Source organism: Schistocerca nitens, chromosome 2, assembly GCF_023898315.1.
Source record: "Schistocerca nitens isolate TAMUIC-IGC-003100 chromosome 2, iqSchNite1.1, whole genome shotgun sequence".
Classification (NCBI taxonomy): domain Eukaryota; kingdom Metazoa; phylum Arthropoda; class Insecta; order Orthoptera; family Acrididae; genus Schistocerca; species Schistocerca nitens.
The window spans coordinates 716,495,487-716,520,736 of NC_064615.1; the positions used below are offsets into that span (position 1 = coordinate 716,495,487).

At 39.3% G+C, this 25,250-nt stretch overlaps 1 protein-coding gene across 3 annotated transcripts in view; it reads left to right on the plus strand.

Moving 5' to 3' along the window:
- LOC126236888 (intraflagellar transport protein 80 homolog) overlaps nt 1–25,250 on the plus strand; it is a 448,716-nt gene that overhangs the window by 93,830 nt on the left and 329,636 nt on the right. For all 3 annotated transcript variants that reach the window (XR_007545000.1, XM_049946524.1, XM_049946525.1), the window contains exon 5: nt 18,337–18,426. Coding sequence is in view for 2 of the 3 variants with exons in the window: in XM_049946524.1 (XP_049802481.1) it covers nt 18,337–18,426 (90 nt within the window). In the remaining variant the exon portion in view is untranslated. The remainder of the gene's footprint in view (nt 1–18,336; nt 18,427–25,250) is intronic.

Sequence of the window (25,250 nt, forward strand, 5' to 3'; positions counted from 1 at the left end):
TTTTTCATGTCTTACAAACTGCCGGTCTTGAGTGTAATCTTCAGAAATCAAAATTATTTCAGGCATCTATCACGTACTTTGGGTTTCAACTCCCTCGGGATGGTATTCGTCTGCTTCAGCAAACTGTCGTTGCGATCGATGCCCTTCCTTGCCCTACATCTGGTAAGAAACTGCAGGCCTTCTTGGGGAAAATAGCATACTATCACAAGTTTTTACCGTCTGCTGCTTCGGTGGCTCAGCCGTTGCATCGCCTGTTGCATAAAAACGTGCCTTTTCACTGGTCCAAGTCATGAAATGCGGCTTTCCAGAAATTGAAGACTATGCTGAAACATGCCCCACGCCTGGCTACTTATTGACCTGGCCAACATCTTGTTCTTGCCACGGACACCTCTCAATATGGGGTCAGTGCAGTCCTTGCGCACCGTTTTTCTGACGGTTCTGAACAACCCATTGCTTATGCCTCCAAAACGCTCACAGATGCCCAACAAAAGTATTCTCAAATTGAGAAAGAAACTTTGGCCATTATTTATGCTCTTCGGAAGTTTGGTGTTCTTCTCTATCAATCCAAATTTCATCTTGTTACAGATCACAAACCACTTGTTTCCTTGTTTCATGCATCAATGTCACTTCCCGACAAGGCTGCACACCGCCTCCAGTGCTGGGCTCTTTACTTGTCTCGTTTCAATTATGAGATTCATTTCCGGCCGATGGCTCAACATGCGAATGTTAATGCACTGTCTCGCCTTCCCATGGGTCTTGATCTGGCATTTGATAGGGACGAACTTTTGTGTTTCCACCTGATGTTGCCGAGCAGCAGGTTGTGGATGGGTTCCCCATCACCGGAGACCGGCTGGCGACTGCTACAGGTTCTGACCCTACCCTCTCCCGGGTTTTACACTGTATTCAGAAGGGTTGGCCAGATCGTCCGTCCGCTAAGACTTCTGATCCATTGCGGAACTACTACGCTTTGCGTTACCGCCTCACGGTTGGGGATGGTGTTATCCTCCTTCCACCAAAAATGCTTCGCTGCGTGTTGTGGTACCTGCGTCTTTGCGTGCTTCGGTCTTGCGCCTCCTTCACCAAGGGCAATGGGGTGTCTCTCGCACAAAATCTCTGGCGCGCCGTCATGTGTACTGGCCCGGCATCGACTCTGAAATCACACACATGGTCACTGCCTGCGGCCCTTGTGCGTCACAGGCCGCCGCCCCGAAGTCATCTTTGTCACCGTGGCCTTCGCCTGAGAAGCCCTGGGAGTGTATTCATGCTGACTTCACGAGACCTTCTTTAGGTACTTATTGGCTTCTCGTTATTGACACCTACTCTAACTTTCCTTTCATTGTCCATTGCACATTGTCTACCACCGCGGCAACCACCAATGCTCTAGCTCGCATTTTCTCTTTGGAAGGCCTTCCCTCTACTCTTGTTACTGATAATGGTCCGCAATTTGCCTCTTCCGATTTTGTGGATTTTTGTGCCCATCACGGTGTCATGCATATCATGGCCCCTCCATTCCATCCACAGTCAAACGGTGAGGCTGAACGACTGGTCCGCACATTTAAGGCTCAGATGAGGAAACTCCTGACTTCTTCTGCTGCTGATGATGCGCTTCTCCAATTTCTGGCTTCTTACCGTTTCACCCCCATGGGCGACCACAGCCTGGCTGAGCTCTTACATGGCCGACAGTACCCCGCATGCTACTTCATCTTCTGCGGCCTTCCACCTAACGGCCGTGGTGCCTTTGCTTGGCCAGTTCTCCGCCAATGACCTTGTCTGGGTACGGGGTTTTGGCAGGCGGCCAAAATGGAGTCCTGGCCGCATCTTACGACACTGTGGCCAACGCCTGTATGAAATCCAGATGGACACGGGTGTTGCAGTGCGTCATTCGGACCAGCTTCGGCCTTGTGTGCCGGCAACACCTGTTCCGGATGCTGCTACACCACCTTTGGCTCTACCTGACGCTCGGGATACTGGAATCTCTCATTACTCACAATGCAGTCCTCTCACAATCATATCGGTGCCAGCACAAGAACTGACACCACCAGGAGACGTGCCCATGCAGGAACCAGATGACCATCATCTGTCGGAGCAACTCTACTCGCCTCCTCCTCCTACGGACGTGGACACATCGCCCATGTCTCCTGTTATAACAACCAGACTTGCCGCAATGGGCAGATTGGTGCACGGGGCCCCAGCAGATTCGACCCCCACGTCTCCTGTCATCTCGACCCGTTATGATCGGGGACACTTCCGTCCATACGGGAAGCCTCCTCTTCGATACTTTACGGCCAGTCAAACAACACCTATGGATGATAGCAATCTACAGATTACCTCCATCAAGATCTGCGCAAGAACTTCAAAGGTGGGAAAAGTGTTGTGACTCGACGATCTTTCAAAGTGCCGACACGCAGTTACGCGCGTCCACATGCAGCGCTGTCTGCCACCCATGCAGCAGCAGCGCCACCTAAGCGGCCAGCCAGCCAGTGGCTGCTAGACTTGGACTCAGTTATGATTTGACTGTTAAAGAGTACACACATCTTACTCTGTTTACTTGACCTGTGACTTTCATGTATTGCGTCTTGAAATATATTTGTTCAACTTGAAGTTATAACAGAAATGTTATTATCAAATCTTGTCATGAATTTCCTATCACACTGATTTTTAATCCCTCTCCTGGACCTTTCTTTTATTTCTGTTATTGCTTCTCTTTTATTTCTGTACTTGTTTCCTGTATGAGCAGATTGAAAAGGTCCATCCCGGTAGCTGAGCGGTCAGTGTGACAGAATGTGAATCCTTAGGGCCCGGGTTCGATTCCTGGCTGGGTCGGAGATTTTCTCCACTCAGGGACTGGGTGTTGTGTTGTCTTAGTCATCATCATTTCATCCCCATTGACGTGCAAATCGCCGAAGTGGCACCAAATTGAAAGACATGCTTCTGACGAACGGTCTAACCGACGGGAGGCCCTAGTCACACGACATTAATTGTTGTTGTTGTGGTCTTCAGTTCTGAAACTGATTTGATGCAGCTCTCCATGCTACTCTATCCTGTGCAAGCTTCTTCATCTCCCAGTACCTACTGCAACCTACATCCTTCTGAATCTGCTTAGTGTATTCGTCTCTTGGTCTCCCTCTACGATTTTTACCCTCCACGCTGCACTCCATTGCTAAATTTGTGATCCCTTGATGCCTCAAAACATGTCCTACCAACCGATCCATTCTTCTAGTCAAGTTGTGCCACAAACTTCTCTTCTCCCCAACCCTATTCAATACCTCCTCATTAGTTACGTGATCTACCCACCGTATCTTCAGCATTCTTCTGTAGCACCACATTTTGAAAGCGTCTATTCTCTTCTTGTCCAAACTAGTTATCGTCCATGTTTCACTTCCATACATGGCTACACTCCATACAAATACTTTCATAAACGACTTCCTGACACTTAAATCTATTCTCGATGTTAACAAATTTCTCTTCTTCAGAAACGATTTCCTTGCCATTGCCAGTCTACATTTTATATCCTCTCTACTTCGACCATCATCAGTTATTTTGCTCCCCAAATAGCAAAACTCCTTTACTACTTTAAGTGTCTCATTTCCTAATCTAATTCCCTCAGCATCACCCGATTTAATTTGACTACATTCCATTATCCTTGTTTTGCTTTTGTTGATGTTCATCTTATAAACTCCTTTCAAGACACTGTCCATTCCGTTCAACTGCTCTTCCAAGTCCTTTGCTGTCTCTGACAGAATTACAATGTCATCGGCGAACCTCAAAGTTTTTGCTTCTTCTCCATGAATTTTAATACCTACTCCGAATTTTTCTTTTGTTTCCTTTACTGCTTGCTGAATATACAGATTGAATAACATCAGGGAGAGGCTACAACCCTGTCTCACTTCCTTCCTAACCACTGCTTCCCTTTCATGTCCCTCGACGCTTCTAACTGCCATCTGGTTTCTGTACAAATTGTAAATAGCCTTTCGCTCCCTGTATTTTACCCCTGCCACCTTCAGAATTTGAAAGAGAGTATTCCAGTTAACATTGTCAAAAGCTTTCTCTAAGTCTACAAATGCTAGAAACGTAGGTTTGCCTTTTCTTAATCTTTCTTCTAAGATAAGTCGTAAGGTTAGTATTGCCTCACGTGTTCCAACATTTCTACGGAATCCAAACTGATCTTCCCCGAGGTCGGCTTCTACTAGTTTTTCCATTTGTCTGTAAAGAATTTGTGTTAGTATTTGGATCCGTGACTTATTAAACTGATAGTTCGGTAATTTTCACATCTGTCAACACCTGCTTTCTTTGGGATTGGGATTATTATATTCTTCTTGAAGTCCGAGGATATTTCGCCTGTCTCATACATCTTGCTCACCAGATGGTAGAGTTTTGTCAGGACTGGCTCTCCCAAGGCTGTCAGTAGTTCTAATGGAATGTTATCTACTCCCGGGGCCTTGTTTCGACTCAGGTCTTTCAGTGCTCTGTCAAACTCTTCACGCAGTATCATATCTCCCATTTCATCTTCATCTACATCCTCTTCCATTTCTATAATATTGTCCTCAAATACATCGCCCTTGTATAGACCCTCTATATACTCCTTCCACCTTTCTGCTTTCCCTTCTTTGCTTAGAACTGGGTTTCCATCTGAGCTCTTGATGTTCATACAAGTGGTTCTCCTTTCTCCAAAGGTCTCTCTAATTTTCCTGTAGGCAGTATCTATCTTACCTCTAGTGAGATAAGCCTCTACATCCTTACATTTGTCCTCTAGCCATCCCTGCTTAGCCATTTTGCACTTCCTGTCGATCTCATTGTTTGTATTCCTTTTTGCCTGCTTCATTTACTGCATTTTTATATTTTCTCCTTTCATCAAATAAATTCAATATTTGTTCTGTTACCCAAGGATTTCTACTAGCCCTCGTCTCTTTACCTACTTGATCCTCTGGTGCCTTCACTACTTCATCCCTCAAAGCTACCCATTCTTCTTCTACTGTATTTCTTTCCCCCAGTCCTGTTAATGGTTCTCTTATGCTCTCCCTGAAACTCTGTACAACCTCTGGTTCTTTCAGTTTTTCCAGGTCCCATCTCCTTAAATTCCCACCTTTTTGCAGTTTCTTCAGTTTTAATCTACAGTTTACAACCAATAGATTGTGGTCAGAGTCCACATCTGCCCCTGGAAATGTCTTACAATTTAAAACCTGGTTCCTAAATCTCTGTCTTACCATTATACAGGGTGATTCAAAAAGAATACCACAACTTTAGGAATTTAAAACTCTGCAACGACAAAAGGCAGAGCTAAGCACTATCTGTCGGCGAATTAAGGGAGCTATAAAGTTTCATTTAGTTGTACATTTGTTCGCTTGAGGCGCTGTTGACTAGGCGTCAGCGTCAGTTGATGCTGAGATGGCGACCGCTCAACAGAAAGCTTTTTGTGTTATTGAGTACGGCAGAAGTGAATCGATGACAGTTGTTCAGCGTGCATTTCGAACGAAGTATGGTGTTAAACCTCCTGATAGGTGGTGTATTAAACGTTGGTATTAACAGTTTACAGAGAATGGGTGTTTGTGCAAAGGGAAAAGTTCTGGACGGCCGAGAACGAGTGATGAAAATGTAGCACGCATCCAGCAAGCATTTGTTCGCAGCCCAGGAAAATCGACTCGCAGAGCTAGCAGAGAGCTGCAAATTCCACAATCAACTGTATGGAGAGTCCTACGAAAAAGGTCAACTACCCGAGGCGATGGATCAGCCGCCAGGCAGCCCGTGACAGAGCACTTCATCACTGGCCTCCAAGAAGCCCTGATCTTACCCCCTGCGATTTTTTCTTATGGGGGTATGTTAAGGATATGGTGTTTCGGCCACCTCTCCCAGCCACCATTGATGATTTGAAACGAGAAATAACAGCAGCTATCCAAACTGTTACGCCTGATATGCTACAGAGAGTGTGGAACGAGTTGGAGTATCGGGTTGATATTGCTTGTGTGTGTGGAGGGGGCCTTATTGAACATCTCTGAACTTGTTTTTGAGTGAAAAAAAAACCTTTTTAAATACTCTTTGTAATGATGTATAACAGAAGGTTATATTATGTTTCTTTCATTAAATACACATTTTTAAAGTTGTGGTATTCTTTTTGAATCACCCTGTATAATCTATCTGAAACCTGTCAGTATCTCCAGGCTTCTTCCATGTATACAACCTTCTTTTATGATTCTTGAACCAAGTGTTAGCTATGATTAAGTTGTGCTCTGTGCAAAATTCAACCAGGCGGCTTCCTCTTTCATTTCTTACCCCCAATCCATATTCACCTACTACGTTTCCTTCTCTCCCTTTTCCTACTACCGAATTCCAGTCACCCATGACCAATAAATTTTCATCTCCCTTCACTATCTGAATAATTTCTTTTATTTCATCATACATTTCTTCAATTTCTTCGTCATCTGCAGAGGTATTTGGCGTATGAACTTGTACTACTGTAGTAGGTATGGGCTTCGTGTCTATCTTGGCCACAATAATGCATTCACTATGCTGTTTGTAGTAGCTTACCCTCATTCCTATTTTTTATTCATTATTAAACCTACTCCTGCATTACCTCTATTTGACTTTGTATTTATAACCATGTATTCGCATGACCAAAAGTCTTGTTCCTCCTGCCAGTGAACTTCACTAATTCCCACTATATCTAACTTTAACCTATCCATTTCCCTTTTTAAATTTTCTAATCTACCTGCCCGATTAAGGGATCTGACATTCCACGCTCCGATCCGTAGAACGCCAGTTTTCTTTCTCCTGATAACGACATTAATTAAAATATTGAAAAGGAGGAGAAAAAGATTGAAAAGGAGGGGAAAAAGACTTCAGTCGTGTCATACATCCTTTGTAATCCGAGCACTTCTGTCTTGATCTTCCATTCTTATTTTTCCCTCTTGTTTCTTGTACATTTTGCATATTCCCCACATTTCGCTATAACTTATACCTATTTTTCTGAAAGTTTCAAACATCTTGCATCATTTTATGTTGTTGAATGCTTTGTCTTGGCCAATGAATCCTGCAAACATGGCTTAATTTTTCTTAAGTCTTGCTCCCATTATCAAACCTCAGAACTGCCTCATTATGCTTTTATCTCACTTAAAGCCAAATTGGTTATCATCTAACTGATTCTCAGTTTCCTTTTCCATTCTTCTGTGTGTTATTATTGTGCGCAACTTGGATGGATGGGCTGTCAAGATAATTTTGCAGTAGCTTTCTCATTTATCTCTGCTTACTTTGGGGGAATTCAGAAAGTGTTGTTCCACACTAAGACCATTGTGCAACAATAACAAATGGTTCAAATGGCTCTGAGCACTATGGGACTTAACATCTGAGGTCATCAGTCCCCTAGAACTTAGAACTACGTAAACCTAACTAACCTAAGGACATCACACATATCCATGCCCGAGGCAGGATTCGAACCTGCGCAACAATAACAATAGTGGTGCACTGCCATAAGAGAATACATTTTCTGGGTTTCCTGCAGAGAGAGTTCTGCTGCATTATGGATAACAAGCACATCACACTACATGACTGAAATAGTGGGACAACTGGAAACATTCCAAAGTAGATATATATATAGGAGAGAATGCTTCTTGTGAGCAAAAAGACTAAATTGCACACAATTTAACTGTGGACTGCTGGTGGTATATGGTCCAAGTACAGTGTCACATCCAGCTGTAGTGAAATGGTGTCAACTATTTGACCAAGGTTGCACGAGACATGAGTGATGCTTATTGAGAAGTTTAGATTTTGCGCCTTGCAGTTTCCATTTTTTTGGCACCTGAAAGAAAGAGATTTTATGATGAGGATGTTTACTCAATGGTTATTAATGGAAATAAGGAGCACATTTCTGTCATCAAGGAATTGAATGTTCTGAGTGTTCTTTACAGAAACTGGGTGACTATATTGAAAGGTAATGTCATATAACTGTGTCACTTTGAAGTGCAGCAGAGCATTCAGTAAAAGTTACTTGAACTTCCATAAAAATGCATAACTTACTTTTGGAAATCTCTTGCTGTCTTCAGTATGATATTTTCCTAAATGTCTGATGGTATGCCTTCAGTGTCATAGGTAACTGGAAATGCCATGTGGCCAGGGCCTCCCGTCGGGTAGACCGTTTGCATGGTGCAAGTCTTTTGAGTGACGCTACTTCGGCAACTTGCGTGTCGATGGGGATGAAATGATGATGATAAGAACAACACAACACCCAGTCCCTGGGCAGAGAAAATCTCGACCCAGCCGGGAATCGAACCCGTTAGGTATGACATTCCGTCACACTGACCACTCAGCTACCAGGGATGAACAGTGTCATAGGTACTGCAACTGAACTTGAATAGATGTTTGGTTGCCATTTAGAAATTCTGAAGGAATGTTATCTGTCACTTCTGCTTTATTTGACTGCATTTATTCCAAATCTCTACCAAACCCTAACTATGATAAAAGCTCCTCTCTTGCTTTCAAACCTTGTTCTGTTTTTTCTTGTCATGTCAACAGGCAGTTTCTCCCCCTCATAGATGCTATCAGTGTACATTATACAGCTCTCTTCTGTGTTCATTGTGGAAATCCTTTTGCATCCTTGTGTCTTTGCTTTTAATTTCATTTAAGACTGTTTTGATTTTTCTATATTCTGAATCTGTTTTCCTGGCAGCCTTTTCCTTTTCGATTTCTTCACATTTTTCTTAATGTTGTTTCACTCTAGTTCCTCTGCTCTTTCTATAAATTTCATTTGTGACTTATTGTATTCCTGTCTTTCCAACAATTTTGTACTTCCTTCTTTTGTATATTAGTTGAAATATTTCTTCAATTACCAAAGGTTTCTTTGCAGTCACCTTGTATCTGTAATTGTATGTCCAACTTCTGTGACTGCCTGTTTTAGAGATACTCATTCCTCTTCAACTGAATTGTCTACTTTGATACTCATTCTTGCAGTAGGCTACATACAGCCTGAGAGAACTTACAATGTAATCATTCCTCAAAACTTCAGTATTCCTTTTCTTTATACATTTCTTCTTCTTGATGATGCTTTTAAACTTCAGTTCTACTCTTCATCATTATTAAATCTTCATGTGAGTATATATTTGTTCCTAGCTATGCCTTACAATGTAGCTTCTGATACTGGAATCTCTGTCTGACCATGATGTAATTTAGCTTGTATCTTTCCATGTCTCTAGAGCTTTCCCAAGTTTACTTTCCTCTCTTGTAATTCTGAACAGTACATTTACTATTGCTAGCTGAAATTTACTGCAGAACTCAAGGAGCTTTCCTCCTATTCATACCAGCAATCCCTTACTCTCTTGTAACTCTGTCTTCTGTTCCTTCCCTTAGTATGATGCTCCAATTCCCCAGGATTATTACATTTTCATTTATCTTTACGTACTGAGTTACATGTTCTATATCCTTATATTCTTCCTCCATTTCGCATGTGACATTGGCATACATATTTGAACTATTGTTGCATATGTAGGCTTGATGTTGATTCTGATGGAGGCAAGTATGAAAAAAAGATTGAATAATCAATGAAAGGGTGACATTCTTTGAGCTGAAGCATGGAATGATGTTAGCAGGGAAGGCAAATGGATGACTTCATTTTACTGGGAGAATTTCAGGAAAGTGTAGTTTATCTATTAAGAAGAACAGATATAGAATTCTCATGCAACGGTACCTTGAGTACTATTCAAGTGTCTGAGGTACTCACCAGATCAGATTAAAGGAAGACATTGAAGGTGCTCACAGCCACTCATTCTTTGTCCCACCTTCCTATTCAAAACAAATCCTACTCCCATTAAACCATTTTCTGCTACTATTGGTACTACCCTATATTCATCTGACCAGAAATCTTTATCTTCTTCTCATTTCACTTCACTGATCCCCATTATACCTATATAGAACTTTACATTTCCCATTTCAGCTTTCTGGTTTCTATCTTCCATAGCACGTTTTCATTTCTGCCATTCATCTACATCTGTTTATATACTCCATAAGTCACCGTTTGGTGCATGGTAGAAGATATCTTGTACCACAACTATTCATTTCCTTTCCTGTTCCACTCACTAATGGAGTGACAAGAACATGACTGTCTGTATGCCTCTGTACAAACCCCAATTTCCCATATCTTTTTGATCCTTAAGTGAAATGTACACTGTGGTAGTAGAATCATTCTGCACACAGCTTCAAATATGAGTTCTTGAAATTTTCTCAATAGTATTTTGCAAAAAGAAATTGTCTTCCCTCTGGGAATTCCCATTTAAGTTCATGAAGCATTTTGTAATACTTGTGTTTGACCGAGTTAACCAGGAACAAATACAGCAGCACCCCTCTGAATTGCTTCAATGTCTTCCTTTGATCTGGTGAGTACCTCAGACACTTGAACAGTACTCAAGGTACCGTTGCATGAGAATTCTATATGTGTTCTTCTTAATAGATAAACTACACTTTCCTAAAATTCTCCCAGTAAAATGAAGTCATCCATTTGCCTTCCCTGCTAACATCATTCCATGCTCCAGCTCAAAGAATGTTACCCTTTCATTGATTATTCAATCTTTTTTTCATTCTTGCCTCCACCCTCTCAAAGATCCAAATGGCAAGCTAATGTGGAATATTTGGCCATGCAGAAATCGTCATGACATTTTTCTCAATTATAGACAATATATTTTGTGGATACACATTATGTGTTTTTAAGGCAATGGTTTCTGTTGCATTCTGCAGTCTCATATGATTGATCATTGCTGAGTCTTCCAGCTGTAGGAGCAGTCCCCCCCTCACTAAGGACAAGGCAGTGTCATGAACATATTAACTACTTAACTAACTTCATAAAGTTAATAATGAAACATCAGACTGATTGGCTTAAGTGGAAATTGACGTGAAACCTTGTCATATCAGAAGGTGACCCAGACCTACAGTACACAGCCGAAACTGAGGAATATCAGTTTTGAGAAGGTTGCATTGATTTTCTTACTGTATGTTAAGCAGTAGAATACTTAGGATATTTGAATTTTACATTAAATGTCTGTTCATTGCTTCCTTTAACAATATTTGAGAAAACAATGTGTGGTACGTGGTGTACATACATATGATGAGGAATATAAAACATGTTTTAGGAAGGGTTAGGCCCATTCAGTGTAATAAATATTTACAAAGAAATCTATGCTTCTAAGCCAGAGACAATGGAAACAATATTCATTCAAGAGCAATCACTTCTGGGTTTTTGTGCTTCCAGAAATGTGATTGTCCTTCTCTATATTTGAGTCACACATGAACATGCAGACTTTAGTTCAATCCACTTGACTTTTAGAATTGCACAGCATTTGCAAGGAAATATATGGGAACACAGCTGAACGTCAGTAGTTGTAATATTGCGAGAGTTCATTACAGAAACAGCTGTAAACTTTTCAAGACAAAACATTATGACACGTATGTACTCTGAAAAAATATCAAAAACACGTTAGTGAGTTAATTGTGTTTGATAATACCAGAGTGATACATACAAACAAATAAAGAGCACCAAAAAATAAGTATGCACTAAATTATTATTTTTATTTGTAGAGATGTGTTTAGTTTTATGTACTTGAACTATCTTTGAAAACAGTTATTCTTTGACTTAATAAACAGGCAAATAAATGAATTACACACACTAGCACCTAATAATGAGCTGAAATATGTATTGGTAAAAGAAAAAATAAATCATTAGTTTCTTGCATAACGTGGAATTTTAATCCCAGTTCCTCCACTTCATTTAACAGTACTGCAACCAATTGATTTATTGTTTGTAAATGCTGACTGAAGGGGCAAAAGAAAATTTGTACTAGGGCCGGGATTTGAACCTGGGCCTCCTGCTCTATAGGCAGATGTGCTAACCACTAGGCCACCATGGAATAGGGGCTTTGCACAACTGTATGACTATCCTAGCATGCCTCTGTCCTCAATACACATTCCCATATTTATTAATTTGTTTGGAGACTGCTATTCACGTGGTAGTCACATTCTGTTTGGAGCTGCCAGTGGTGGTTGCCAAGTGTGCATGAGGTGTGCTTACTTGTGTGAATGTGTGTATGTTTTCTTTGCTGAGGAAGGCTTTGGCTGATAGCTGCATATGTAACATCTTTTCATGGTGCCTGTCTGTCAGTCAGTGGCTCTCATTTATGGTGAGTAGCAATCTGTTCCATTCCTTATAGTGTTCAAATTAAGTTAACTATAAACTGATTATAAATTGGCAACTAACTAGTTCTCATGTCAATTCAGGTAGTGATTTATATTTAAAGATCTCTGGTTTTGCAATTCAGAATGTAACACAATTTGAGAAGATTCTTAAAAAAAAAATAAAAGACTGTTACACATTTGTGCATTTGGCGAAAGCATTCTTCAAAAAGTAAAGTGCATACTCATTCACATAAGCAAGCACACCTCGCATACACGATTGCTAGTGGTCATGGGTGTACAAGGCCAGAATATGGCCAGAGAGGCTGGAGGTAGCTGTCATTTGTGTAGAGGTATGCCTGATTATGTGAATGTGTGTGTTTTCCTTTCTGAAGAAGGCTTTGGCTGAAAGCACAAATATATAACAGTCATTTCACCATGGCTGTCAGCCTTGTGTCATCTGTACAGTGAGTGGCAATCTATCGTTTTGATAATATTGTTGAAAATAATAATGCTAGGGCCAAAACTAAACTTGGAACAGTTTGGCGTCCTTGGCTGGGAGGCCCCTTACGGGGCAGGTCTGGCCGCCTTGGTGCAGGTCTTATTACAGTCGACGCTACATTGGGCGACCTGCACGCCGGATGGGGATGAAGTGATGATGAAGACAACAGAACACTCAGTCCCTGAGCGGAGAAAATCCCCAACCCAGCCGGAAATCGAACCCGGGCTCGTAGGATGGCAATCTGTCATGCTGACCACTCAGCTATCGGGGTGGACATAATACCATTAAAAGAATGGTATTCTATATCTACATTTACATCACTACTCTGAAATTCACACTTATATGTGCCTGGCAGAGGTTTCGCCCTACCACCTTCAGACTATTTCTCTACTATTCAACCCTCTAACAGGACTTGGAAAAAAATGAACATTGAAATCTTTCTGCACAAGCTCTGATTGCTTTTATTTTATTATAATGATAATTTCTTCCTATGTGTGTTGGTTTCAATAAAGTATTTCTGCATTCACAAGAGAAAGTTGGTGATTTAAAATTTTGTGAGAAGATCTCAGCACAACAAAAAACACTCCCATCCGCCCCACCCCCTTTCTTTTTAATGATTGTCACCCCAATTCATCGTGTCTTTGACATTCTTTCCCCTATTTCACAATAATACAAAATGAGCTACCTGTTATTGGACTTATTCAATGTCCTCCATCCAGATCCATGCCGCAAACCAGTACTCTAGCAGAGGCTGAACAAGCTTAATGTAGGCACTCTCTTCTGTAGACTTGTTGCATCTGCCAAGTGTCCTGTCCATGAAACTCACTCTTTGGGTTGCCTTCCCCACAACATTATCTCTGTGATTGTTCCAGTGTAAGTTGTTCATAATTTTAATTCCTCGATATATAGTTAAATTGGCAGCTTTTTGACTTGCATGATTTATCATGCAACCAAAATGTAACAGATTCCTGTTAGTACTCATGTGGGTGATCTCACATTTTCCTTATTTAGAGCCAACTGCCACTTGTCACACAATACAGATATTGTGTACAAGTCATTTTGCAATTGGCTTTAATCTTCTGATGACTTTACTAGACAGTAAACGATAGCATCATATGCAAACAATCTAAGAGGGCTCCTGAAGAGAACAATAACAAAACTGTCTCAAGTTTCGAGCTATATCAATTTGTAGTTATGTAGCCACATAGTTTTTCACAAGTAATCCTCAGCCACCGCCAAATGGTGCGCACTTGGCAGTGGTCAATGGCACCTTGGATTTTTAACCACTTGACACTGCTGAAAGCTCAAGAAAAATTTTATCCATTTACATCACTGTTAAACCTTGTGTTTGTATAAAGAAACAGTTATTTTGAAATTAAGGGGAATTACATAAAATATAAGTCAGTATCTCATTCAGTTTAATTAAACAATGAAATGAAATATGTAAGGATGCTAAATGGACTAAAATAACTTTCGCTGTGCTCTCATCAAATTAACATCTGATCCATGATGATTAAGGAAGTCAAGGGGGTACTTGAAAGAAACTGAACATTTTTTTTAAACTTATTCATTCACATTTTATTTACAAACCTCCAATCCCCTACAAAGTACTCTCCACTCGCACACATACATTGTCTAAACTTTTATTCCATTGTTCAAAATATCTTTCATATGTCTTTCATTGTAGGGGAAAGAAAAAAAAAGGTCACCTTCTTGGTCAAGAAATGTCATACAGACAGGGCTGTGTGAGCAGGGGCATTGTCGTGATGGAAAAACCAGCTACCCAACTGCCACAAATCTGGCTGCTTCTGCCGCACACTGTTGTACAGTCTTTTCAAAACTTCCCAAGTAGATAAGCTGGTTATCTGTCTGACCCTGTGTAACATACTTTGAGCGGACATCTCCTCTCACAATGAAAAAAGAAATTAGCATTCTTTTAATGTTTGATTTTACCTGATGAGCTTGCTTGGGGTGAGGCGAACTTGTTGTCCACTGGCTTGATTGTCGCTTTGATTCATGAGCTTAAGCATAGCACAAAGTTTTGCCACCTGTGATAATTTTTGAAAAAAAAGCTTGAACCATTTCAGGACTCTTCTTTCAAAGCTCAACGTGATTTCACATGACCTTGTCGTTGTCCAGCAGTCAGCAGTCATGACATGAATTTGGCAGCCAGTTTTTCATTCCCATATCTCCTATTACAATTCACTGCACTGAACTCCAAGTCAGTCCCAATAGCTCCACATCTTCTTTAATGGTCCGTCATTGGTCTTTGTTGATGATTGCACTAATGTTTTCAACATTTTCATGTATTTGATCCATGGAAGGATGGCCAGAATTAGGTTTGTCATCAATTGACATTTCACCATTTCTGAAATGGAAAAATACACAAACGCTTGAGTTTTCCCCATACAATCATTCCTGTATGTCTCTTTAACATTTCAAGGGTTTCTGTTCCACTTTTTCTGAACAAAATCCTGAATTTCACCACTGCACACTGTTCTTGAAGATCAACCACTGCGCTAATGACAACCACACAAAACAGTTTCACTATAAACTCTATCAAAAATAGTCCTCGCCACCTTCAATGATGGCACACAGCTTACTGACTCTCGAATGTTTGCTATATGCACTCCTGGTGGCAAAATGTGGCACTATGAAAGCTTTGCCCACCAAGAAATTAGTTTGGTTTTTTTGGGCACCTCCCTGTAAAGAGATACTTTTTAAGTTATACATTAATGTAAATCATTTTTGAATTGAAATAAATTATTAATAAAAACTAATTCTCCTTAACTTACAATTTTGTATCAAACACTATTGCACTATTTGTGGATAACAGTATGTCAAAATTTACAGGGTGGCATAAGCTATCTTTAGAAATATCTGTTGGCAGGGTGCTTCTTTGACAACACAGATTTTATTAAACACCCATTATGTACAAATAAAATAATCACAGAAGATAATAGTTCCTGACAGTTCTCTAAATACATAAAATGGGAAACTCCTGGAAGTGGATACCTTGTGGCCAATACAGTGCTCTGGAAGTTTCTTTAAAAACTAACCTTTGAGTGCAGGAGAACACTGTTTGTAAGTTTGATTGGGAAGCATTGAAATGAGGCATGCTCTTGATGCACTCATCAGGTGTCGGTTCATCCACTGAAATCCAAAATGTCAATTAAACTTTGTTTGACGAAAATACTGCATTATACAGGCAGACAAGTCTGTGTGATAGCCAGACATCAACAACAGGTAACACAAAGTCCAAATCACAGCTGAGGAGAAAACTATGTAGCGCAGAATCACCATCATCAGTAGTTACACTTGAGGGATTGCTGTAAACATCAGCTGGTTGTGGCAAGTGAGGCCTTGCTCGTCTGTGGCAGCCCTTGAACCTGCTTTGGGTGTTTCATCACATGACCTGGCACCAGTGAATGTATTCTTTCACACTGCACCTAGCAGCCTCCCTGGATGTATAAATAATTATATTGATTGATCCCTTGGTACATCCAGCTGTGTTATAAGAATATCTGTATTTAGTATGTCCACAAGTAAAGAAATATAGTAGATATATAACTCACTTATGACACTCACGAGTCTATTTCAGTTTACAGAATTTTTAATGGGCACGAATTTTTTCCTCTCTCACACTCTTACAGCTACAGAAGTACATACATACACTATCTGACAAAAAAGGGAAGCACCCAGAAGAGGAGGTGGAAATGGAATGAAACTTCACAGGTTGATTGGGTGTGTGATATTATTTCATTGATTATGAAATCATGTCAAATGTACAAAGAAATTAGCAGTATTGATCCCATTTATCAGTATGACATTGAACCTTCTCTTACTGGATGTGTGTCCTGATTTGGTTGGGAATGGTGTCATAAAGGCAAGTTAGCCTATGGACATTTTAGCTGGTCATGATGTCCTTGGTACTGACCCTCAGACAGAGTTGACATCTGAGCTGGTCCCATATGTGTTCTCTTTGGGACAGATTGGGGGTCTTGTGGCACCACAGTGCTATGACATAAGAAGTAACACAAGAGGAGACAGGATATTTGTGGCTTACCATTGTCCTTTCAAGTTCCCGAGACCTGAAATCATATCCAAATGCTCCCCTCACCATTATTTCAGGAGTCTCTCTAACACATTGGAAGAATGGGACCTCTTTCCAGGTTGAGGTCACCACCATACACACTGATGTTGGTCATCTGGGGTAGAAAAGTATCACTATACCATTGCAATGCAATGAAATTCATCAGCAGTCTGTGCTTCTTGGTCATGACAGCATTCCAAATACAGCCATGTGTATTGTGGTATTAGTGGTACCCTGTGCATGGAACAGTAATTTCTAGACCAGCTACTGCTAGCCCCAGCCAATAGTGTGGAATGGCTAGAATGTTGCAGGGAGTTCAAGTAATGTTCTCGAATGGCAGTAGCAGATGTGAAGGGATTATGACATGCTTGGTGCACAATTTGCTGATGCTCTGGTGTGGTGGTCAGATGTGGACGACCAGTACCTTGACAATGACTATGCGTGCTCTCACATTTCCAAGTAGTCCAACATTGCATGACTGTCACATCTGAATGTCCCACAAATCTGGTTATTGCATGATTTGATCAGCTGGGCAAATTGAAACTCAAAATGAGGTCTCTTGCAAACTGTCATGTACCAGTAATGCTGTCTCAGATGAGTACGCAATGTCGTCTTGTCCATCACATTGTTCATTAAACATCTGATATGCTTCATGCCCTTTATGTACCAAATCAGGCTTTGTGACAACACTAAACATGAGTGATATGAGTGCCATCTGGTCCCCTTTCTACCAGTCACAGAGAATTATAATTCTAATCATTTACATACCCAATGATAGTGTGTATGTGTATGAAGTTATATTGGCATCCAACCATGCCTTATGGGTGCTTCCTTTTTACTGTCAGGCAATGTATTTTTTTTTTTTTACATGTGTACATATCAAAGTGAACAGCTATATTGACTCTTAACTCACATTTGTAGTTGGCACAGTGCATACTGACATACTGTTTTGATCACTTGCTCTCCCTGTAAACACCCCCTTCATCTTTGCCTTCCTGCATCCTCATAACAGGTTGGTCCCTGTCATACTAGTGTCTGAGTGACTTGACCCTTCTTTCTAACCTTCCACAATTTATCCTCTTTACTTCCTGAGGAAGTAAGTAACAGTTCCAGAAGTTAAGGTACAATTTTTCCTACTTTTATGTCGGTTGTACTGCAATTCTGTCCTCTGAAGCTAATTAGAGACCAGCTATTCTATCTTCTTGTAATTTTAAAGTTTTCTCAGGTGAATTTTCCTTTTGATTTATATATGACTAACATTTTCAGAAGTAGAACTGGGAAAATTGTGGCAATTTTTGGGATAGTTGATTCTGTTGTAGAGTTAAGTCATTCATCCACTCTTCCATATAATGGTCCATACTGTGGATAAAGCCTACGTGTTTGCAACAAAACTTATGCTAGACCTGTTTCTTTTCTGCTATTCACCCACATGTAGAAGTAGTTTATAGTATCTGAGCTATGCATGTCTTGAATGGTTCCATGTCTCTGAAGCCATATATGATCTGCAGATGCTGAAATAGAACTAATTATTTATATTTTCTGTAAAATGTTAATGTTTCATTTCAAATGACACAATTTGTTCTGTTTATGATTGTTACAGTGGAAAGCACATGATGGATTGATTCTGAAAGCTGCATGGAATTCTAGCAACAATCTCATAGTCTCAGGTGGAGAAGATTGCCGATATAAGGTACATGCAAAAGTAATTTCCAAACTCCAGTAATTCATGTATTCAGTAGGTTATAGTAATACTAAAAAATTATATAATTTGTCACAGAAATAAAAGAAATTATTATGTACAGCTGCCAGAAGAAGAGAGGATCTTCCTTTCATAAATACATCTACAATCCTAGTTCCTTCTCTCCTGCCAAGTTGTGCAACATTTTTAATATTTTTGCACAGGGAAATACGGCAATTCTGGGATGAAAATACATCCCACTAAACAAACTGTAGATCACTGTGATCTCACATAAAATTTGTTTATGGCCTTGAAAATAACATAAATATCATTGACAATCACTAATAACTATCAGCTCTGTCATGCCACAGAACATACAGATGTTTACACTCAACACAGAATGGAATAAATCAGACCTGAGCAATTTCACTTAGGAAAATGTTTGAGTAACTGTACTAAGTAATGTTTGTTGTTAGTGTTACAGTTTATAAACAGTCAGTTATATACACATTGCTTACAAGTGTTAGCATAAGTTCTGTGAACAACGTAAAATAGTTCATCATCAAACTCAAGTCTTCTGCTCCTCACTGACAATAATGTCAACCAAAGCAGTATAGAAGTAACCTACTGGTGGCTTGAATACGAAGCTTGTCCAACTGAAATTTGATTCTTAGTGCAGCCTGACATTGTGAGGAAGGAGACAATGGTCTTAAAGTAATTTATTAAATATTTTTTTTTTAACGTAAAAAAATTTTATTGCATAGACCACAATTTTCATTATACAATTAAATCACAACAATTAGTTTTGGTTGCTTTCTACAACCATCTTCAGATCATTCAAATTGTAAGAAAGAGTTGGTTATGCATTGAAAAGCATTATCAATAGCTACAGTCATGCAATGAAATGCTTTCATATTATGGGCCAACAAGACTACAACAGTGTGTAGGTAAAAGCTTGACTGTGGGCAAGCCATGTTGTGAACCACAATCTCGCAAGACGCAGGTAATAAAGAAGGAAAATGGCATGTTGTATAAATCAAAATTGCAATAAATGCCCATTATTTGCAATTGTACAGCTAATGCTACAGTGAAAAAAGTACATGCAACATTAACTATAATTGTCAGCTATCCCATAGTCTAGCTTACAAAGGAGTTATCTAACATGAGTACAAAAAGAGTCATCCTTATAAAATGTCCAAATGTTAAAGCTTAAAAGTAAAATGCCACAAGCCCATCCAGCCTGACAAAACACATCAAAATTAACTGAATTATACGAGAGCAAAATTATGCAATAACCTTTGAAAATAATGAACATATAATTCAATTTTTACTAATGCAACTGGCCATTCTCCTTCTTTATTACCTTCATCTTGCAAGATGTTGACCCATAATATGAATGCATACCATTGCATGGCTGTTGCTAATTATGATCTTTTTCAATGCATATTCCACTCTGATTTTGATTTGAAGAACCTGAAGATGATTGTAGAAAGTAACCGAAACTAGTCATTGTGCTGTAATTCTATAATGAAAATTGTGGTCTAGGCTTTAAAAGTATATTTACATTAAAAATTTTTTGTTTAATAAATTTGAGTCTGGAATTTTTAATCTCTTACTGGCGAAGGAAAACTGGGAAAGCATCGCTACTCAGAACAATGCTGATAGCATGTACATGAGTTTTCAGAGCATCTTTCTTCACTATTTTAATGTAGCATTTCCAAAAGTAGTAAAAACAGTAAAACCTAACAATACTAAGTAATGGGTAACTAAAGGCATAAAAATTTCCAGTGAGAGAAACAGATTTCTGCAGTACTGTTGTAAGAAATATAGAGTAACCCAAGAATTCACAGATTATTCAAAGGCCTACAAAAGAATCTATGGTAGAGAAGTCAAAGAGGCAAAAATTATGTGGAATGACAATTTGATAAGAAACTCATCTAACAAAATGAGATCCACATGGAGAGTTATAAAGAAAGAAACTTGTAGTTCAGCGCCAAAGAAAAATAATATATCATTAACACCAGAAGGCTCAAAAGTCACAGACTCAAATTCAGTTGTGGAAAAATTTAATGAATCCTTCACTTCACTAGCTGAAGACCTCATTCAAGTACACTGTCAAGGACCATTCCCAAGTTTCTCCAGCAAGTCAGTGATCTCGACTGCTTCTATGTATGTTTATGAAACAAACTCCAATGAAATTATAAGTAAAATTAAATCATTAAGCAATAAAATGTCAAGTGGTCTTGATGAAATACCTGATTTCATATTAAAAGCATGTGCTCATCACATAGCAAACGCCTTCGCAAAAATTTTCAACTTCTCTTTAAAAATTGTTGTATTTCAAGATATTTTTAAAATAGTAAAAGTTTCACCACTGCTAAAAAGAGGTTCTTCTGAAAAAATATCAAACTACCGACCCGTACCACAGTTAAGTTCCTTCTAAAAAATTCTAGAAAAACTCTTCTATGACAGACCTTTAAGTTTCATAAATATATATGCACCTCTTACAGTATAACAACATGGTTTTAGAAAGTCTAAATCTACACAGACAGCAATTTTCGAATTCTTAAACTGCATTTTAAAATCCCTTGATCAACATAAATTAGCTGCAGGTATTTTTCTAGATCTATCAAAAGCCTTTGATGTCCTGGACCATAACATTCTCCTCGAAAAATTAGAAAGATGAGGAGTAAGAGGTGTAGCACATAGCTGGTTGTGTTCATACCTAAAAAACCACAGGCAGAAAGTATCACTTCAGTACGAATTCAACAAAATGAATAAAACAAGAAACAGCTCCTTTCTTTCTAGCGAATTACCAATAAAATATGGTGTACCACAGGGCTCAATCTTAGGTCCACTGCTCTTTTTGATTTATGTGGATGACTTAGTTGAATATATGAGGCCCACAAAAATTATCCTGTTTGCTGATGACACCAGCATATTGCTCACTGGATCCAGTCCAGAGACTTTGCAGTCCACAGCAGAAAGTTCTATGAAAAGACTTTCTGAGTGGTTCACAAAAAACAAACTCATTATAAATACTGAAAAAACTGTGTGTGTTGATTTTCATTTAATTCCTCCAACTAATCAAATGTCTATTCAAGCACAATTAAAAAATGATCCCCTAGAAAATGTAAGTGTCACAAAATTTTTGGGTCTATGGGTTCAGCAAGACTTAAAGTGCGACACACATATCACATATAAATAACTTGTCTAGAAAACTATCATCTGTGCTATGGCCTAAGAATTTTAAAGGCTACAAGAAGAAAAACAACAGTACTGCAGGCATACTATGCACAGTTCCACTCACTAGTCCGATATGGGATCGTTTTCTGGGGATACTCAACTCACATTGTAAAGGTTTTTAGAATGCAAAAAAAGAGCTCTAAGAATAATTTCTTACCTTAAAAAGATGGAGTCCTATAAATCCCGTTTTACTGAGCTTGGTTTTCTAAATGTTCCAAGTTTATTCATTTATGAAACTATCTTGTTCACGAGGGACTACCTCCTAAAAACAGGCAAACTGCTGCAGAACAAAACTGTACACAACTATAGTACCAGAGGGAAATCAATTATACATCAAAAATATCACAGAACAACCACCTATCAGAGGAGCATAATTAACATTGGTGTAATACTACACAATAGGATACCAGGGGAAATAAAGAATGCTACTCATCCAATATTTAAAGCTAAACTAAAGGCATTTCTAATAAAGCACTGTTTCTATTCTGTCAGACAATTTCTGAATACGTAACAAAATTAATTGTAATAGGACCTATATTTAATTTGCCTACAATTTTGCTAATACTATGCATTATTGTAACAATACAAGAGAAGGGAAGTTGCTACTCATCATATACCGGAGGTACTGAGCCACGATAGGCACAATACAAAGATTCACACAATCATAGCTTTCGGCTATTAAGGCCTTTGTCAGCAGTAGACACACATACACACACGCTAACACACACATTCACGCAAGTGCAACTTGCACACACTTGTGCCTATCGCGGCTCAGCATCTTCACTATATGGTGAGTAGCAACTTCCCTTCTCTCTTATTGTTACATTCCATCCTGGATTTCCCATTGTTTGATTGTTATGTATTATTGTAACTTATCTTTGACCTGTCCAATATCATTTGTACAATTTGTGCTGTATGATAAAACTGGACCAATAAAAAATCAAATCAAATCAAATCAAACTGGTTACTTGTTCATGTGAAGCTGTGAAATTCTTGTACATGGTACAACACTTCTCCTGAATGGTATATAATTGAATTGTTCTTTATGATGTTAGACATGTAGGTGTCATATTTAATCTGAAGTTAAGATCAGGTAAATAATTAGCAATAAAATATTTTAGTCTGATTTTTAATAGAGTTTATTTGATTAGAGACGTTATCTGATTAGAAAAGGCAGATACGCGTGAGAAGGTATTTGAAATTTTATTGGTTGAATTTTTTACTGCAGTAACTGTTCATCTGATGCTCTTGATCCCACAGTTTTCAACTAAAACTGCTAATGTATGATATTGATGTAATACCTCATTTGTTGTTGATCAAGCCAATAATTTTCATAACAAATACTGGTCATTCCTAATGTTGAACAGTTGTGGGTACTGTTCAAAAGAACATTTCCCTCCACCATTTATTCATGTGATACATCATTTAGTTCCATGTTTGAGGTTTCATGACCATTCTACTGTCCAGTGCATGTGTGCTATGCATCGCTTAGTACCACAAAACTGCAGGCCAATTAAACACATTATTCATATAGTTAACTTTGCCACTGCCCAACTTAACTTTCATACACAGTCATGCACTATCTAGGAGAATAAAAATTCAGTTTGTTCCTACTCAAAACACTCATAAACAAGCTACCATTTTCCAGCCAACCCTACTATGCTTATATATTTATCTCTTTACATTAGTAACTGCTACTCCCAACAATTTCCTTAACAAAGATGCTTGACTATAAACCAAAATACTCTTCAAAATATAAAAATATATACGATAATCGAATTCATGTAAATGATGGTTCAGAATTGATATAAACAATTTTTATCTTTAAAATTTGATATTAATAAATTTTGAAATTTGTAATATTTGGAACTTAATTCATGCAATGAGTATGCATTTCCAGTTATTTCCAATAGATACACCTGTAATTTTATTTCATGAAGTGATTATGTAGAAGTTCAACTTAGAGCTATAGCTGTAAGTACAATATCAGTGTTTTATAACAATAGATTTACTTTGTTATTACAGTCCATCACTTTATTACCACGTAATATACTGTAAATGTGACCAATTTGACTTACAACTTTGAACCTCTAAAGTCACATTTGTCAAAATAAGAAAGAGAATATAATTTAATTCCTTGGTAACAATGTGGTTATTCTCCATTTGTGTTACATATGCCCTTCTACATTATTGGGGGATTTCATCAGGTTTTGTGACCTGCAGTGGTAGACACACATACAATCACTGCTGATTCCCAGGTAGTGCATAAGTAATACATTATTGGCAAAAAACATTTAAGAGCAAGAGTTGACGTAATGTAGGTTCTGATAGACACAACTATAAGTTCTTACTAATCTGATATAAATATGAAGAAGTCAAAGTCCATTGTCACATAGGTCATAATGGTCACTACAAGCACGGGTTCACAGTCTTAAATCGCTCAGAAGAATACCTATCCTGGGACACCGAGTCTGGGAAAGACCAGCATCAAAGCAGGCAAAGGCTCCAACACTGCTGGCTAGCAGCTCACTGTGGCTGTTGATGAGTATCTTCCGTGGTGACTGTTGGTGTGGCACTGCAGCTTTGTGCAGATCCAGAAGTTGGGCTTGGCTGGATGGAGCCGATGAGCTCGGAGAGATGGAGTCATTGGGTGCGGCCTGCGTGAGCTGCCTACTAGCAGTCAGCCACTGTCTTAAATATACAGCTAATGGAACAATATCTGTGTGGTGCTCAGTGAGCATGTGACTCATGTGTGCAATGTAGTGCCCACGACTGCAGCATCACTGTCATCGATGAGTGCACTGTTAGTGTCGATGCTGGCATTTCTGGTGGTGCCTGCTAGAGATTAGCTTGTCAACTGGCATGAATACTTTATCATCTGCAATGTTACCATACACATGGTGTGCATATAGGCCAGTGTTTGAATTGCCCAGCATGTGTAATGCCTGCAGGAGAAGACAACGCATTGCTGGTGCATGGCCACGCACTAGTCGTGGATGTTGTGTCAGTACCTGTAGTGGCAGATGAATCACCAGGTTATACGTAATATCCCTTCCCCCTTAAGACCAGGTTATATGTAATATCCCTTCCCCCTTAAGACAAAGATGGTGAAGCTGTCTGTCTCTGGCTGCAGATCCTGGATACTTTTCCCTGCCAGGCAGATAGCAATCCCAACCCAACAATCTAGAATGTGGTGCCAACAGGTATCTTCAGGGAAAAGTTGCCTCTGGGTGATGAAAGATATGTCCAAGACATTGGGAGTTCTTGGTGGCTGTGACCCTGACTGTGGAATACTGAACCAGAGATTGTGAAGCGACTTCCGAAGACGTTGTGGACGAACCAGTTGTGGCTGCCAAAGGGAGTTGGAGTGGAGTGCATCTGAAAATAAAATAAAATGCAGGACAGATGTTGCTGCAGAGGCATAGTCTGGTGTGGGCCAGCTGGTTGTGTGGAGTGTTCTCCAAAGGAGCAACCACAGAGCCAAGGAAGACCAGCTGGTGGCCCATAGAAGCTGTCCTGGAAACCAGGTGGAGTCATTCAATGAGGTGCAAGAGGTGCTGTCAGACAGAAGAAGCAGAAGGGACCAACAT